Genomic DNA, 16,001 nt, shown 5'->3' with positions numbered 1-16,001 from the left:
AACCAGTCGGTCTCCTCAGGCCAAGCTCGGGTCCTGGGCACTGCCCCCCCCCCACCTACCAGCCCAGTGCCCTCATTTCCCGGCCAGCCCCTCTGACACAGGAGTGCTAATCAAAGGTGCTATGTCAATATGCCCCTTGCAGCCCTTAATCCCTGTCCCTGCTGGAGCCGGAGTCCCCAGGGGAAGGAAGCAGCTCTTGTACCGCTAGCCTGCTTAGCCTCATTGGCAGGCACATCCCCTGGGAAGCTCCTAATTTGGGGGTCCCCTACACCATACCTCATGTCAGCCTGAAAGGCAAGTCCTTTCAGGGGAGTGATTGTTATTTATGAAGCCCCCACCTTCAGACAGCTTAGGACACCCATCTGGAGTGTGGCCAGTGTCCTGCCATGTCCTACCTGTGCCACTCACTGTGCATCTCTAGGCCCCAGCTTCTGCTTCTGGGCCTCGGGATGAGTGACATCGGCTGTGCTGCCATGTCGAGGATCAAACCACCCCCCCAGATGTGCGTCATGCAGCACCCACGTGCTTGTTAGCGTCTGCACGAGGGGCCTGGCTTGGCTGGCTCACAACTCACAGCCGCGCAGTGATGTGGGTGTTACTGACTCACTGTGTAGAATGGCGAGAGGTTGTCCCATGTCACGTGGCGAGAGGGGCAGAGCTGGAGTCCGTCTGGCTCTGTCTGAGGCCACAGGCAGTGTTGCCCCTGCCACCTCTGAGTCTGGGGGGCTCGAGGGGTTCCTTTCCTCCAGGAGGGCTGCCCGGAGGGTGAGGGTGCTGGCCTGGTGGTGAGGTCTTAGAGGCCTCAAGCCCTCCCTCCATGTCAAAGGGACCTACGGAGAGGAAAGAAAAGGTTTCCAGGCTCACCTGTGGCTGGAGCCAGAATCTGGATCTGAAAAGTAAAATCTCTCCAGAATTAGGAAATCTGACCACTTTTGGGAAGCAGTGGCTCTAGTGAACCCCCTCCCAATGCAGAGTGGACCCCCCATCCTGAGCATCCCCTAGGTTGCAGATGGAGGAGCATGGGCTTGGGCTGGAGAGGGACTGAGGCTGCCTGGAACCCAGAGCAGACAGGGACCCAGCGCTGGAGGTTCCCACCTCCTCTGCCTCCCTCCTTCCCAGCAGCCTCCCTCCAGCCTGAGGCTCCCAGGGAGGCCCTTCCAACTGGGATCACCCCCTCTCCTCACACCTCTGGCTCCTGGAGCCACCGAGCTGGCAAGCCATATGGAATAGATTATTCTGGAACCACGATAATCTGATTATCTTGGCCATGGATCAGCTGGATATGCAGCCAGTGGAAGTCACAGGAGGCAGAGGGGTGATGAGGAGGGAGGGGGTGGGAAGGAAGGAGACAGATTTGGCGGATTCCAGGAAAGGATCAAGAGAAGTGCCAGAATCTCCGGTCCGGGGAGCCCGGCTGAGAAAGCAGGGTGAATAGACTGCGCCTCTCTCCTTGAGGTCCTCTGTTTTGCTCCTTTTCTACACCTGGGTACACGGAGGGGGGTGTAAGCTTTATAGTGAAGAGTGGGAAACTGAGGCATAAAGCGAACCTCTGTTTCTCCACTGTAAAATGGAGCTCTGCACTCCTTGGTGAGAAAGCATCTGTCTCAGCCAGTGTTGACCCAAGTCGCGCACACAGGACACAGTGTATGGACAGGTGTACAGGATACACTAAGTGTCCTTGCATTCCCAGCCACAGACAACAGAGGTCACTGCCCAGCCGCCTAGAATCTTGGGATCCGTAAAGAGCAAACAGAGGCCTTTTTCCTGGAGCACGGGCCAGTGCAGGGTGGGATTGGTGGGCACTGGGAGCTAAGTAGATGTGTCAGAGGTGCTGGGTTTGGCTTAAGAAGTGGGTGAAGCTGGCTCAGTGCTGGCGTGATGGGCTCTGTGACCCTGATAGGCCACATGCCTTTCCTGGGCCCGTTTGCTCCTCTGTCCAAGTGGGGAAAACATGCATCTGTCTGCAGAGACAGAGCAAGATGGACCCTGGAGGAGAAGGGGAGAAGGCCTGGCTAAGGAGGGCTGGGGACAAGCAGGGCTCTGGCCCCTCCCCCTTCCCTACACACCGCCCTAGAACGAAGGTTGAAAAGTCAAAGCACAAGCTGACTGAAACTCCAGGCAGGGACACCTTGGGCCCTGTGCCTCTGCAAGCTCTCTGGTGAGCATCTGCAGGCCCAGCTCAACTGCCAACTTGGGGCACATCCAACCCCAGCGCCTCCAGAAAGCATAGGATGTAGCTCTCTCCAGGCAGGATGTATAGGTTTCAGGCCCCTCCTAACACCATCCCTGCCCTGGCTGGCTGACTGCTCACAACAGCCCAGTGAGGTGCCAGGACACCCACTACCTGGCAGGAGGGGGAGGTATATACACAGGGCCAACCCAGGGGCACGGCTAGAAGCCCTAGCCTGGGCTCTCACACCAAATTGCTGGGTGGCCTGGGCCCTCCGCCAGCTCAAGTTCTGCCTTCCCAAGGGCAGAGGAAGATGGGCACCTCACTGCCCCTCCCCAGAGGTACCTGACTTTAGACCCAACAAAAAGCAGAGTGGGGGCTTCTAGACTGAGCTGAAATGCCTAGGCCGGGGGGAGTGGGGAGCCTCTGGGTGGCCCCCTTTGCCAAAGGCTAGGGGGCAGGGATGCCCCTGGACGGAGTGGGGAACATCTAGAAGAAGTACATAGAGCTTAACTTGATCAGATCGTGAATGGAGCAGGAAAAGGGTCTTACGTGACTAGTACTGATTATGGGCCCCAAACTGAGGATAGGATGAACTCAGTCCTCGGCTCTGGAGGGCCCCCCATCAAGAGACACGCCAGATGCAGCCCTTGGCCTGAGCCAAAAAAGTCTTCCTCGCCGTTGGAGGTCATGCCTCAGCTCAGGCCCTGGGCATGCAGGGTCAGAGCCTGGTACAGGAGTTCACACTAGTGAGGCACCCCAGGTGTGCCAGCATGAGCTGCTGGCTGCCCAGAACCAGCCTCTGGGGCCCCCTGGGGCTGGCCTGGGGCTTCAGAACAGCCTCAGCGTGCCCTTTGTCCAGTGGTTCCCTTGATGGGAATTCATCCTGATTAGAAAAGATTAAAGGTACAAGTGAAGACATACTGATGAGTGACAGACCAAGTTGCAGAAAAAAAAAACATTCCATATGACATCACTGATATAAGCAAAAACATAAGAAAACAAGAATATGAAAAAACCCTACACATGCCCTGGCTGGTTTGGCTCAGCAGAGCACTGGCCTTCAGACCGAAGAATCAAGAGTTCAATTCCAGGTCAAGGGTGTATACCTGAGTTGCAGGTTTAATCCCAGGCCCTGGTCGGGGTCATGTGGTAGACAACCAATTGATATGTCTCTCTCACATTGATGTCTCTCTCTCTCTGTCTCTCTGTCTCTCCTCCCTCCCTGCCTTCCACTCTATCTAAAAATCAATGGAAAAATATCCTCAGGTGAAGATTAACAAAATAAACAAACAAACAAACAAACAAAATATATAAAAACGCTACATAGCCCTGGCCAGTTCGGCTTGGCGGTTAGAGCGTCAGCCCCCAGATCGGGGAGTCCCGGGTTCGATTCCCGCTAAGGGCACACACCTCGGTTGCAGTTTGTCCCTGGCCCCAACTGGGGTTGTGCAGGTGGCAACCAATCGATGTGTCTCTCTCACGTTGACGTTTCTCTCTCTCTTGCTTCCTCCCTCCCTCCCTGCCACTCTATCTGAAGATAAATGCAAAAATATCCTCGGGTAAGGATAATAAAAAAAAAAACCCTACATAGAAAGGAGGGTGGGAGGGAGACTCTGCAACCCCCCAGCCAAGCTTATTTGCTTTCCAGCAGGAGTGGGCACCGCCCATTCTCCCCTTTGTCCTCCCCAGGAGCCGCAGGACTGCAGATGGTCACTCCACTCCAGGAGGGCAGCAGGCAAGTGCTGAACACACTGAAACCTAATCATCTCAGCAAGGAAACCCATTTCATAGATTACAAGACTGAGGCTCAGGGGAACTGAGCCAAGCACGGCTGGCTCTAGGCTTGAGTTGGCCCCTCTGGGCCCTGGGAGCTGGACCAGGTACACCAGCCTCCTCAGCTCAGCTTTCTTGTAGGAGAGAAAGCAGGGGGTCTCCTTCCATGCCCCAGCCTGCTGGGCGGCTCCCTGGGTACCTGTGACCCCCAGCCACGCCCCCGCCCTGTACTTCCCTAGCCAACAGTAGCCATATCCTTCCCACCTTCCTCTACATTCACTCCTTTCTCAAAATTTCTGTGGACTCATTGCCTCTGAATGCAAACTCCTCACCCAATAGGATTTCCAGCTCCCATCTGCTCGTCCATACTCTTCACCCTTCCTCATCCCCTCCCTGGGGCTCCAGCCCGCTTGGCATTGCCCTGGGCCTCCCCACTTCCAGACTTGGACTCATACCTTTCCCTGCGGCCTGGAATGTCCCTCCTATGGGACAGAGGCCACTTGGAGGGAAATCCACCATTTCAGGTCTCTCCTTTCCTTCTGCAACCCGCCCTGATGACTCGCCAGGGAGCACGTCTGTCACCCATGGGTTCCGAGCACACCAGGCCACCACAGATTCAGAGCCAACCTCCTCTTTCTCCTCCAGCTCGAGCTCCCAGAGGATAGCAAACGCATCCCCTCCGGAGGCTTGGCGGCGTGGTGCATGGCCTCTGTGGGTTCGAATTCTGGCTCTGAGGGATCTCAGGCAGATGATGGGACCTCTCTGGGCCTGGTTTCCCACCTCAGCAGGGGGAGAACAGCAGGCCAAAGTCTTGGGTTTGAGCCCCGAATGGCTCTGCAGGCAGCGCTGGGCACGTACACTGTAGAAATGCTGGGAGGACTGGGTCAGGGGAGCTCCGGTTCCAGCAGCAGCTCTGTGACCTTGTCCTTGTGGCTGTCGGTCTCAGGCCTCCCGGTGACACTGAGGGTGCTCTGCCTGGCATGGCCTTGTCACCGGGCTTCCCTGGCTGTGCCCAGTCACACACCAGCACCTGGGCCAGGGAGAGACAGCATCAGGGTGGGTGGACTCGGGCTTCTGGAGCCAGGGACCCATCAGGCCCCAACCTCCCTCATCATCCCAGGGATACAGAATCTTCCTTTCCCCTGGGTCCCCCAGGGCAGGGACCTGCAGCCTCCCATCCCCACCCCAGAAGAGCATTCCAGGGCTCCTGAGGAGGCCTGCTGCCTGGCTGTTTTGGAGGCCCCTGCACACCCTTGTTCCCAAGTCGACACCTTGTGCCCTGAGTGAGGCAGCCTTGTGTCAACAGGCGGAGTGGAGGTGTGAAGGCAGCCACAGTGGCCAAGGGGGCGGCTGGGATGGCCCTCACTGGTAACGAGAATACCACATGGCCCCTGCAGCCCCCGCACGGCCTGCCTCCCTCCTCCCCTCCCACATTCCCACAGCCTGTGCACCACCAGGGCCTGGAAGGGAAAGAAGACCTATGGACAGAGGCCAGGCCGTAACCTGGCTCCAGCCTTGGACCTGCTCCCAGGGGCCCTGTGCTGCCTGCCGGGGGAAAGAGCAGGTGCAGAACAAATGGGGAGGCCTGTGCTAAGCCAGCAAAAGCAGGCCTGCCCAGAGCCACTGCCCTCCCACCGCCCCTAACAGCGCCAGAGCTGAATGCCCTTCTCCTCTGACTGGTGGTCGGGGGCAAAGGCCTGGGAAGTCGACGAGGGATGATGGGACAGAGGCCTCGGTGTCCTCACCTATGTCACAGGTATAGTGACATGGACGGGCACTGCACCAAGCTGACTGGAGCTACACGGGCAAGCTCAGCCAAAGGTCGAGGTGGCCTTGTGGTTCCAGCCCCAGAGCAGGCCCAGCTGAGCCAGTCTCAGGGTCTGAGGAGAGCTGGGCTGGGACTGTTCCAATTGCTGGAGCCCCTCTGGGGCTGTGTTATGCACCTCCCAGCCCAGGACACCCTGAAGCGTCCCCTGGGGCTCCCTCACGGAGAGCCCAGAGTCCCGAGGCAGCACCTCCTATCCTCTCCTGACTCTTGCCTTCAGCTCTAAAAGGACCTCGGGATCGTCAGGTCCAACTCTCTGTTTGATGAGGTTCGTCAGGGTTGGCAGAGGCAGTAGCAACCTTCCCCTGCACTGTATGTGCCTACCATGCAGTTGTCTGCCCTCTTTTTGACCACCTCCAGGAACAGGCTACTCACTCTCAGGACAGCCTCTCCCTGGAGTATTCCCCTCCAGGCATCTGGAGACAACATCGCATCTCCTTTTTTTTTTTTTTGATAAAACACTCCTGAGTCCACTAGCTATTTCTCTAGTGACCTGGCTTCAATCCCATCAGCAGTCTCCCTCCCGAGTCTGTCTCCATCCCTCATACCTTGTGGCCCCAGGTCTGACCACTTGCCCAAGGGAATAAGGGACCAGCCTCGCTGTCGAAGACGTTGTGTGCTGTGAATGGGAAGGGGATTTGCTTCCTGGGCCCTTGATGCTTGGAAGGCACTGGCTGCCACGCCCTTTCAAATGTGATGCTGGTTACATGATGCCCCCTGACCCTGAACTTAGAGGGAGGGAGGACACATAGGGCTCCACTGATTCCACTTTATTAAACCTGCTGGGCCCTTCTAGCCTGTCAGGATCTCTTAGATCCTAGCTGTTACCCAATTCACTTCTTGGGTTTGGATCTTATCCTACATTAGATCTGTTCATATCTTCACTCAAGATCATGATCTACCTATGACAAGACTGAGAACAGAGCTGGTGGCACATCACTAGGGACCTTCCTCCAGGGGAACATTCATCCATTCATCTGTGGGAACAATGAATCTATTATGAATTCACTTAACTGGACTGTCAGCCAGCTCACATGACCCCACTTGTTCACAGGGATACCCTAGGAACTTCATTATGTGGACAGGAATTGTGTCTGCCTGCTCACAGCACATACCCAAAATGACAATGACTTAAACAAGATGGTGATTCATTTCCTCTCACATTAAAGAAGCTCATGGGTAGACAGTCCTAGGTTAGTGTGGCACATCCATGTTGTCACTGATCCCTCGGGCTTCTTTCTGCTTCACCATCCTTAGTGTGTGACTTCTGTTCTTGAGATTGCCTCAGGGTCACAAAATGGTTGCTGAAGCTATAGCCATCACATCTATTTTCCAGAGAGAAAGAAAATATAAGTGGTTAGAGCCACAGGAATATACCTCCCTGCTTTAAAGAGCTTTCCTAGAAGCCCCATCCAATACGTCCACCAACATTTCACTGGCCATTCCATTTGCAAGAGAGGCTGGGAACTGTTAGGTTTTTAGCTGGGCATATAACCATCCCCAATAATACAGGGTCCTATTATTAAGGAAGAAAGAATAAAGGCTGTAACACATGCTGTGTGGACTACAAGTCCCTGCCATACTTGTAAACATTCTACTGACCATGTTTTCTAGGCACTATCTACCTCCTCAGCAGTTCAAGGGTATCGCTGAGACTCTAAAAACCAGGTCTGTTTGATTCCACAGCCTGGCCCCCTAACCATTAAGCTATACTCCTTCCCTCCTCAAAAGGGAGGCCCAGTGAAAGGATGCACTTTGGTCTCTCCCCAGCGAGTAAGGCTGGCAACAGTGTGCCTCTGGGCCGCAGAGCCTGGCTTTGAGGTCCGTGAAGAGCCAGGGGCCACAGCAAACCAGGCCCAGGGCCCCACCTTCCAGAACGTATGCTCTGACATCCCAGAGTCAGTCTACGGCCCGGGCTCTGGGGCTAGCCCAAACCAAAACAGAAGACTAAGCTATCCTAGAGAGGAAAAAGAATGCAGGGCTCGTCCAGCCAGTGTGGCTCAGTGGTTGAGGGTCGACCCATGCACCAAGAGGTTGCCGGTTCAATTTCTGGTCAGAACACATGCCCCGGTTGTAGGCCTGATCCCCAGTAGGGGGACATGCAGGAGGCGGCCAATCGATGTTCTTGCTCATCGATGTTTCTCTCTCTCTCTCCCTCTTCCTTCCTTTCTCTCAAATCAATAAAGGGGGGGGAGGGGAATGCAGGGCTCAGTGCTAGGTGGACTCCTATTATCCACAAAATCCTTTCACCGGAAATCCCTCCTGACTGGCTCTGATGGGTCACAGTGGGATGGGAGAAGGGAGGAATAATTCTGGGTATTTAGAACCTTCCTGGAGGTCACAAGACTACTTCACCACTCCAAATCAAGCCCCCTGTGCACAAGGCAGCGCTGTTTGGCCAAAACTAATAACATGCCAAAGGTGCATCAATAAAGGACTGACTATGATGTGAGCTTGCTGTGGAATAATATACAGCAGTTAAAAAGGGCAAGTTGGAAAGCTCAAGATCAAGGACACATTGAAACTTCAGAACCCAGAGCCAGAAATATATCTATATGAAATCTGATGAATTTTGTTTACGACTGTCAATTCCATGTCTACAAACTCCTTGACAGTACAATCTGTCTGAGCTTTATAGTACTGTACATCTTCGGATGAATAAATAATTATTTGCATTTGCTATTATTTCAACCTCAAAAGCGTAGGAAGCCCTGGCTGGGTGGCTCAGTTGGTTGGAGCATCATCCCACACACCAAAAGGTTTCAGGCCTGATTCCCATCAGGGCACATACCTGGGTTGCAGGTCCAACCCTGGTTGTGGCGCAGGCGGGAGGTAACCAATCAATGTTTCTCTCCCCCTTCTCTCTCTAAAAAGCAATAAAAATATATCCTCAGGTGACGATTAAAAAATAAAAGTGCAGGACTGTTTCTAAATCCACACTGCCCTCAGGAAAAAGTAGATTTGTTTTGTCTTTAACCTTGGTTTAAACCCTTTTAAGTCATGAAATGCTGCATAACTGACTGCTTCTTTCCAAAGAAAGCCTCTTTGAAATCAGGCATGGTTAACTGATTCCATCTTCTTTTTGTGTTATGGATAAATTAAAGTTTCTTCTCCTCATTCATAGCAGCTTCAATAGACCAAACAACAGTTGTCCTGACGTACGTTACACCAGGTCGATTACTTCATCATAATGTTACAGTGGTAACATGTGCATCTTTTCTCCAATATACATATTTTAAAATAAGTTCTGAGGAGAAAGTATTGTAATTTCATCATTGAAGGTCTATCTGCACCTCCTGCCCTTCCTCCCCCCCCCCCCCCCCCGTTATTTATTGGTTTTTAGTGAGAGGAAGGGAGAGGGATAGAAACATCGATGAGAGGGAACATGTCCTCATTAGGGATCAGGCCCACAACCTGGGCATGTGCCCTGACCAGGAATCAAACTGGCGACCTCTTGGTGCCTGGGTCGATGCTCAACCACTGAGCCACACCAGCTGGGCGCGTCCTTTATTTTTTATTTTTATTATTTTTTTAATCCTCACCCAAGGATATGGTTTTCATTGATTCTAGAGGGGAAGGGAGAGGAAGAGACACATTGTTGTGAGAGAAACATTGATCAGTCGCCTCACACATGTGCCCCCCCCCCCGACATGGGATTGAACCTGCAACTTGGGTATCAGAAACCGAACCCACGGAACTGTTCCAGGGCTGACGCCTCCTTTAAACTGTAATTATTGCTGAGGGGTGAGAGGTGTTCCTTGATAAACTTTACCATGTCCAGGTGTACACTATGAGACTGTAACAGTCCTGTGAGTAGATACACAATTATTATTCCTGTTTTGTAGAGCAGAAGGGCTCTGCCCAAGGACCTACAGCTAGTTAGTGGTGGGCCTGCTAATTATATAATGGCCCGTTGAGTCATCTCTCCCACAAAACGGAAATCTCAGGAGAGCAGAGAACACACTTGGCTTGTTCGCCCTGGTGTGCCTGACATCTACCAGTTGCTAAATAAACACCGACTATGTGAACAATGCCTATGAGCATCTTGACACGTAAGAACCTTCTTTTTTTTTTATTTTTATTTTTTTATTGATTAATTTTTGTTACAGATGTTTCTCCTTTTCCCCCCACTGATTCCCCCCTCCCTCCCTGCCCCTTCCCCAGATTGTTGTCCAAAAAATATGGAACGCTTCACGAGTTTGCGTGTCACCCTTGCGCAGGGGCCATGCTAATCTTCTCTGTATCGTTCCAACTTTAGTATATGAGCTGCCGAAGCGAGCACAGAACCTTCTTTATAAAATGATAGCACCAAACATTTAGCCCACGTGCCAGGCCCACACTAAGAGGTTCGGTGGATGGTTCCACCTACTACTCCCAACTATCCCGGCTAGTATTTGGTATTATTGCTGAGGATGAGGACACTTGAGCCTCAGAGGAGTTCGGTCATTTGCCCAACGTCACCCAGCAAATCAAGAGGGTCTGACTCTGGGAGGCCTGGGAGGCCCACCTTCCCCCATTTCCTCACCCGCTGCACCTCATGCATTCTCCTTCTCCAGGCTGCTCTGTTCTATTTCTCTGGAACAGGAATTAACTGTGGGCAGTGAGATGACTTTCTTGGTGTCACTCGGCAAATCAGCAGGTGCAGGTTCCAAAGAACCCGGGAGGGGTCCACCTGCATGGACCCCCACCCCCACCCCATCACTGTGGGCAGGTCCCCCGGGGCTTGTCTTACAGGCACACTTGTCGGCCCTGGGTGTAAGTTACTGGGCACAGCCCCCCGGGGACCGGTGATGAGCGAGGCGGCCCCTCTTCGCAGGGGTCCATGAGTCACTCGAGGGCCGGCTTGGGTGCCCGGGGACGATGGCACTGCCCGCCGTGGTCGGACGCCTGGGCACTCACCCTGCAGCGGACGGGTCGGGGTGGGTGGGGACCCGGTGAGAAGCTTAGCAGCTCCATCCAGATGCGAACTGTCGCTCCCACACTTCCCGGGCTGCAGGGGCCTCCATTAGAGCCCCGGAGGAGTCAGAATCCACACCTCCGCAAATGGGCCCGCTTTCCCAGAGCCCCCCTGCCCAGGCCTTCCCTGGGCTCTGTGGGTTTTGACACCTCTCTGTAACCTGGCGGGGGGCCACCTTGCACCTTCGGTCCGGATAAAAGCTCAGGCCCGGAGGTGGCCGACCCAGCCTCCCGGAGCCCGCGGCCGGCCATGGCCCAGTCCCCTCCTCTGCAGACCCTCGACCACTGGATCTTACCCCAGGGTTGGGGCTGGGCCGGGCACTCGGACTCCACGTCCCCGGCCTCCTCCTCGGATTCGTCGGGCTCGTGCCCCTGCGACGGCGCCCGCGGCGCCCGCGCCCCCGCGGCCGCCCCGACGGCGCCCGGACGAGCGCGCGCCGCCCCGGCCGGCGGGCAGCGGCAGAGCGCCAGCGAGCGCGAGAAGCTGCGCATGCGCACGCTCGCCCGCGCCCTGCACGAGCTGCGCCGCTTCCTCCCGCCGTCCGTGGCGCCCGCCGGCCAGAACCTGACCAAGATCGAGACGCTGCGCCTGGCCATCCGCTACATCGGCCACCTGTCGGCCGTGCTGGGCCTCAGCGAGGACAGCCTGCAGCGCCGGCGCCGGCGCCGCAGCGACGCGGCGCTGCCCCGGGGCTGCCCGCTCTGCCCCGACGGCGGCCCCGCGCAGGCGCAGGCGCAGGCGCAGGCGCGCGGCCGCGTGCTGGGCTCAGCCACTCCCGTCGGGGAGTTCTGGGGACCCCCACCCGCCTGTCCCGGCGCCCCAGAGGCTCCCGAACGCTTGGGAAGCAGGGTCTCCGACGTGGGTCCCTGGGTCTCACCCCGTTATTGTCCCGGGATGCAGTCGCTTCCGCAAGTGCCCCAAGGGAGGGCCCCCGATGCGGCCCTTTGGACGCCGCCCCAAGCCGGTTCCGGAACCCAGACACCCCCCCAGCCCGGGACCCAGGCCACGCCCTGGGCACCACCCCCCGCCGCCCGGGAGCCGGCTGCAGTGTACCAGGTACCGTGCCCAGGCTTCCGTTGGAAATGGACGGGGTGGGTAGGCTGTAGTCTGCAGAGGTCCCCATACTTTTTAAGATGCCGATTACCTAACCCACCTTGGTTAGGGAGGATGGAGAGGGCGCTAACCTGCTTGGGGAAAGACGTGGGGCCCTGGGGAGTTAAGGCCTCTACCACCAACACCCAGAAGTCATCACACCCTGCCGAAGAGGGAGGACGCTCCTTGCACCCTGGCCTTTGGAGGTGGCAGGGGCCACAATCCAAGGGCTCCAATAAGGGTTGGGAGGAGGGAGGGAGGCCCAGAGGCCTCAGGATTAGGGGCTTCCTGATCCATGGGCTTTGAACTGGTGACCTTTATGTTTCCTTCAAACTTCATTCATTCATGAATCCCATGAATCATGGTCCACAAAGTAGCATATCAGTAACCAAAATGTATTTAATGCTGTGTTCCCAACACCATTCTTGGTACTGTAGATGGATTGACTCATTCTGCCCTCCAGCAGACTATGAAGTAGGTATTATCATCATCCCAATTTTGCAGACGAGAAAACGGAGACTAAAAGTGGTCAACTGCGTTCTTGGAGCTTGTGAATAGTGAAACTGGGCTTTGAATCCTGGCAGTTCAGAGTCGACACTCTTAACCACTTTGCTTCACTGCATTCAGAATGCCAGGGCTGTTCAGAAATTGTCAACCACACTCTGGGGAGCATCCAGGTTCCAACTCTCAGGGCATCAGGCTACAGCCTGCTAACCAGCTGCTCTTGTCTCTCTTGCAGGGTATCTCTGTGTCTCCGGAGTCCTGTCTGTTGGCAGAAACCTCACACCTCCTGCCCGGCCCAGAATGCCAGAGACTCCAGCCTCAGACCCAGTGGGGATACTGGAGCCACAGTGCAGAGGTGCTCCCCAACTCAGAGGACCAGGGACCAGGCTCCACCTTCCATTTCAGTGATGAAAGCCCTCTCCAGAGCTCAGGCCTGCAGCTCAGTGGCTGTCCTGAACTTTGGCAAGAAGATTTGGAAGGGGGCCACCTGAACATCTTCTTCTAATGGCCTTTCCTGTCCCCTTTTCAGCTAGGAATCAGGCCTGTAGTGTGGGCGCCCCCCTCATTTCCGACGTCTGGTTTTCAAGCTTTCCTTTAGCCAAGGATCCCTTTTCCAAGTGATGTCTTTCATGGAAGCAGTGTTTGAAACAGATAGTTGGTGGCCTCCCTGGCTGGAGTTGGGGCTGGGGCAGTGCCCTCTGCTCCTAGACACCCCCCAAAATGACCACGCCCTGAAGAGCGCAGCCTAAGCTGCAGCAAGACAGTGGCTGCTTGACCAGGAAGTTGGCAGGGCTGGGACTGATGGGATGGATTAGGGGAGTGGAGTAGGGTGATAGTGTACCCCTGTATGCTTTGATTTTGATTCTTTGAAAAAAACAACAACAATAGCCCTGGCCGGTTCAGCTCAGCAGTTAGAGCGCCACCCCACGGACCAAAGAGTCACAGGTTTGATTCTAGTCAGGGGCATATACTTCGGTTGCGGTTTGATCCCCAGCCCTGGTTGGCGTCGTGTGGGAGGTAACCAATCGATGTGTCTCTCACGTCGATATTTCTTTCTTCCTCCCTCCCTCCCACTCTATGTAAAAATCAATGGAAAAATATCCTCGGGTGAGGATTAAAAAAAAAAAATTTTTTTTAAATGTGCTTTGGTCTGTTTTTCTTCTATCAACTTGAGTTTTTATAGCCTCTGGGAAAGACAAAAATGTTCCCATCTTGTGGGGAACAAGTCATCCCCTACCAAGGTTGATGTGGGCCCTCACTTGCCAATTTGACCATGTTTATTGTGGCAGGGTCTGCACCTGGTGTGCTGGGCAAGGTGGCACAGGTAGGTTGACACTTAGATCTGTTCACCACCACTGGTGCCCTTTTCTATTCTGGGTGCATTCCTGCTGACCCAGAGGACTCTTCCACAATGATATGAAATTGTTTTCAAAAGATGCCTGTGAGTGGCCCCCAGGCAACAGAATACCACAAATTGGGTGGCTTAACAATAGACATCTGTTTGCTCACGGTTCTAGAGGCCAGAAGTCCCAGATCAGGGTGTGAGCAGGTTTGGTTTCGTTTGAGGCCTCCTTGGCTTACAGGTGGCCACCTTCTCACTGTGTACTCACATGGTCACCCCTTGGCCTGTGTGTCTGTGTCAGTCTCCTTTTCCTATAAGGACACCAGTCATATCGGATTAGGGCCCAGCCATATGACTTCATTTTACTTTAAGTACCTCTCTACAGACTCTATCAACCCCACAACTGGGTGTGGATGTCAGGGCCCTGACTCGCCATCCAGTGCCCTCTTCCCAAGGAAACCCAAGGTCTTGGCTCCGGTCTCATGGCATCTGTACCAAAGGCAGAATGAACACCTGCCCATCTCTTTCCTTTGGCTCCCACCCACCTGGGGTTAATTTTATAGGGACAGAGAGGGGTATCCCTGCTCCAGTCACCCATGGTCACACTCCCCCAGCTCCGAAGCCCTCAAGGGCTGGAGCAGAGCCCAAGAGAGTCCTGGCCTTTACCAGCAGCAGCCAGAGCTGTGTTTTCTAGAACTTGGCAGCTTTGCTCTTCCAGGTCCCCTCAAGAGGTGTGACTCTAGGAGGTGTCAAGACAGAGGCAAGAGGCTGCCACCACCCCAGCTGGAGTTGCCTGGGAGACAGCCCAGGTGCTGCTGGAGTCCAGGGAGCAGGGCCCAAGAGAACTGAGCTACCCCACCCGTCCTCACCCTTGGAGAGAAGGCTAAGCCCTGCCCCTTGCCCCCACCCCCCGCATCTGTCCATGGCTCCATCCCAGGCACGCTGCTCTTGGTGGCCCCTCTCTGCTAAGTGACTGGCGGGGAGAAGTGCCGATGCCAGTGCCCTGCCTGGGGTGGCTGGTCCACCCACACCTTCCTGGGGACCCCAGTCACATTCTGTGCGACCGGACATTTGTTGAGTGCCTCATTTAGGCCTTTCAATGTCTCCACAGTGTAGAGAACATGCCTCCTGAGGAGCGTCCTGGAGGGGGGCGAGGGGGAAGTGGGCACTGTACCCGGGCTGCTTACTGATCCTCAGATCCTGCCTTCCCCGTGGCCTTGGGCGCTGGACAGGGAGGGAGCAACCTGGGTTCTAGCTGCTCTGTGTGTGACCTTGAGCAAGGTTCTGCAGGCAGGTCTCCCTCTGCGTGTGTTCCTGCTCAGCCCAGGAACCGGTTTCCTCCAGCCACACAGGGCCTTAGGAATGCCAGAGCTGTGAGCTGTCAAGCGGCCTAAACGGGTAACGTGGGGCTGTCAGGGCCCCTGCCTCAGCTCTAAATGGAGACAGGCTCTGCTCCTGCAGGAGCCTGAGAGCCCGTCTTCCAGTCTCCTTCCAGTTCTACGAGTTGTGACTTAACCTCCTCGAGCCTCAGTCTCCTTATCAATAAAACCTAGATAAAGACTGTCCTTATCTCCAGGGACTGTTGAGAACCAAATGAAATAATGCGCATAAATGCTGAGCTCAGTGCCCAGAGACTGGGATCCTTGCAGACTTTTCCCTGGAGGGCAGCTGTCCCCCAGGGACACTAGGTGGTGGGGCTGAGAAGGTCAAGTGCCAGCCACTGCTGCTGGGCGCTGGCGACAGGAAGGGCTGGCCCAGAGGGGACCTGGTTGGTGAAGGGACACCTGCCCCCTGCTGGCCCCGCCCCACCCTTTGATGTGCAGACACCAGTGGGTGGGTGGGGCCTTGAGCCCAGAGACAGGGCTGAGGATCCAAACAGCCAGCTCTTACCTATCCGGCCAAGTATAGGACTCCTCCTATCCACACACCAAGCCTAGGATCAATCTTCTTTATTGTGCAGATGACAAAACCAAAGCCCAGGAGTTTCGGTCACTTGTCCAAGAAACAGTGGCTGACATGACCTGAAACCAGGCCTCTGGGCTCCAAGGCCCCGCAGCTGGAGCCCTGTAGGCCTTCTGTCTGTGACCTCCCTTTCTTCTTCCCAGCCTCTGAGGCTCAGTTGGACCTTGTGGGACTGAGGTCCAGGGAGGCTTCCGACCACCTAGGTCTGTTTGCCAAGAAATTCCCAGCAAGTCCAGTGTTGTAGGCCATGGAGCCCAGGGGTCCCAGGCCTTCTCCTCAGAGTTGGCCCTGGCCCTGGGCTCCCCAAGGTGATCAGGGGCACCTGCCTTTTTCAGTAATCTACTCTTGAAAACAACCAGGTTATGAACCAACA

The 16,001-nt window shown here is 55.2% G+C and overlaps 1 protein-coding gene and 1 non-coding gene across 2 annotated transcripts; one reads left to right on the top strand and one right to left on the bottom strand.

Moving 5' to 3' along the window:
- Positions 1-9,946: 9,946 nt before the first annotated feature.
- LOC118641088 lies at positions 9,947-10,053 on the bottom strand. Its single transcript, XR_004961550.1, has one exon. It is a non-coding gene; the product is annotated as a U6 spliceosomal RNA (small nuclear RNA).
- Positions 10,054-10,977: 924 nt separating this feature from the next.
- On the top strand, positions 10,978-12,829 carry MESP2 (mesoderm posterior bHLH transcription factor 2). The gene is made up of 2 exons (XM_036278147.1): positions 10,978-11,784; positions 12,560-12,829. Exons 1-2 carry the CDS (start codon positions 10,978-10,980, stop codon positions 12,827-12,829), a joined length of 1,077 nt encoding a protein of 358 aa, XP_036134040.1.
- The last annotated feature ends 3,172 nt before the right edge of the window (positions 12,830-16,001 follow it).

The sequence above is a fragment of the Molossus molossus genome, unplaced genomic scaffold (genome assembly GCF_014108415.1).
Source record: "Molossus molossus isolate mMolMol1 unplaced genomic scaffold, mMolMol1.p scaffold_m16_p_24, whole genome shotgun sequence".
Classification (NCBI taxonomy): domain Eukaryota; kingdom Metazoa; phylum Chordata; class Mammalia; order Chiroptera; family Molossidae; genus Molossus; species Molossus molossus.
This window is presented reverse-complemented; position numbering and strand designations above follow the sequence as displayed.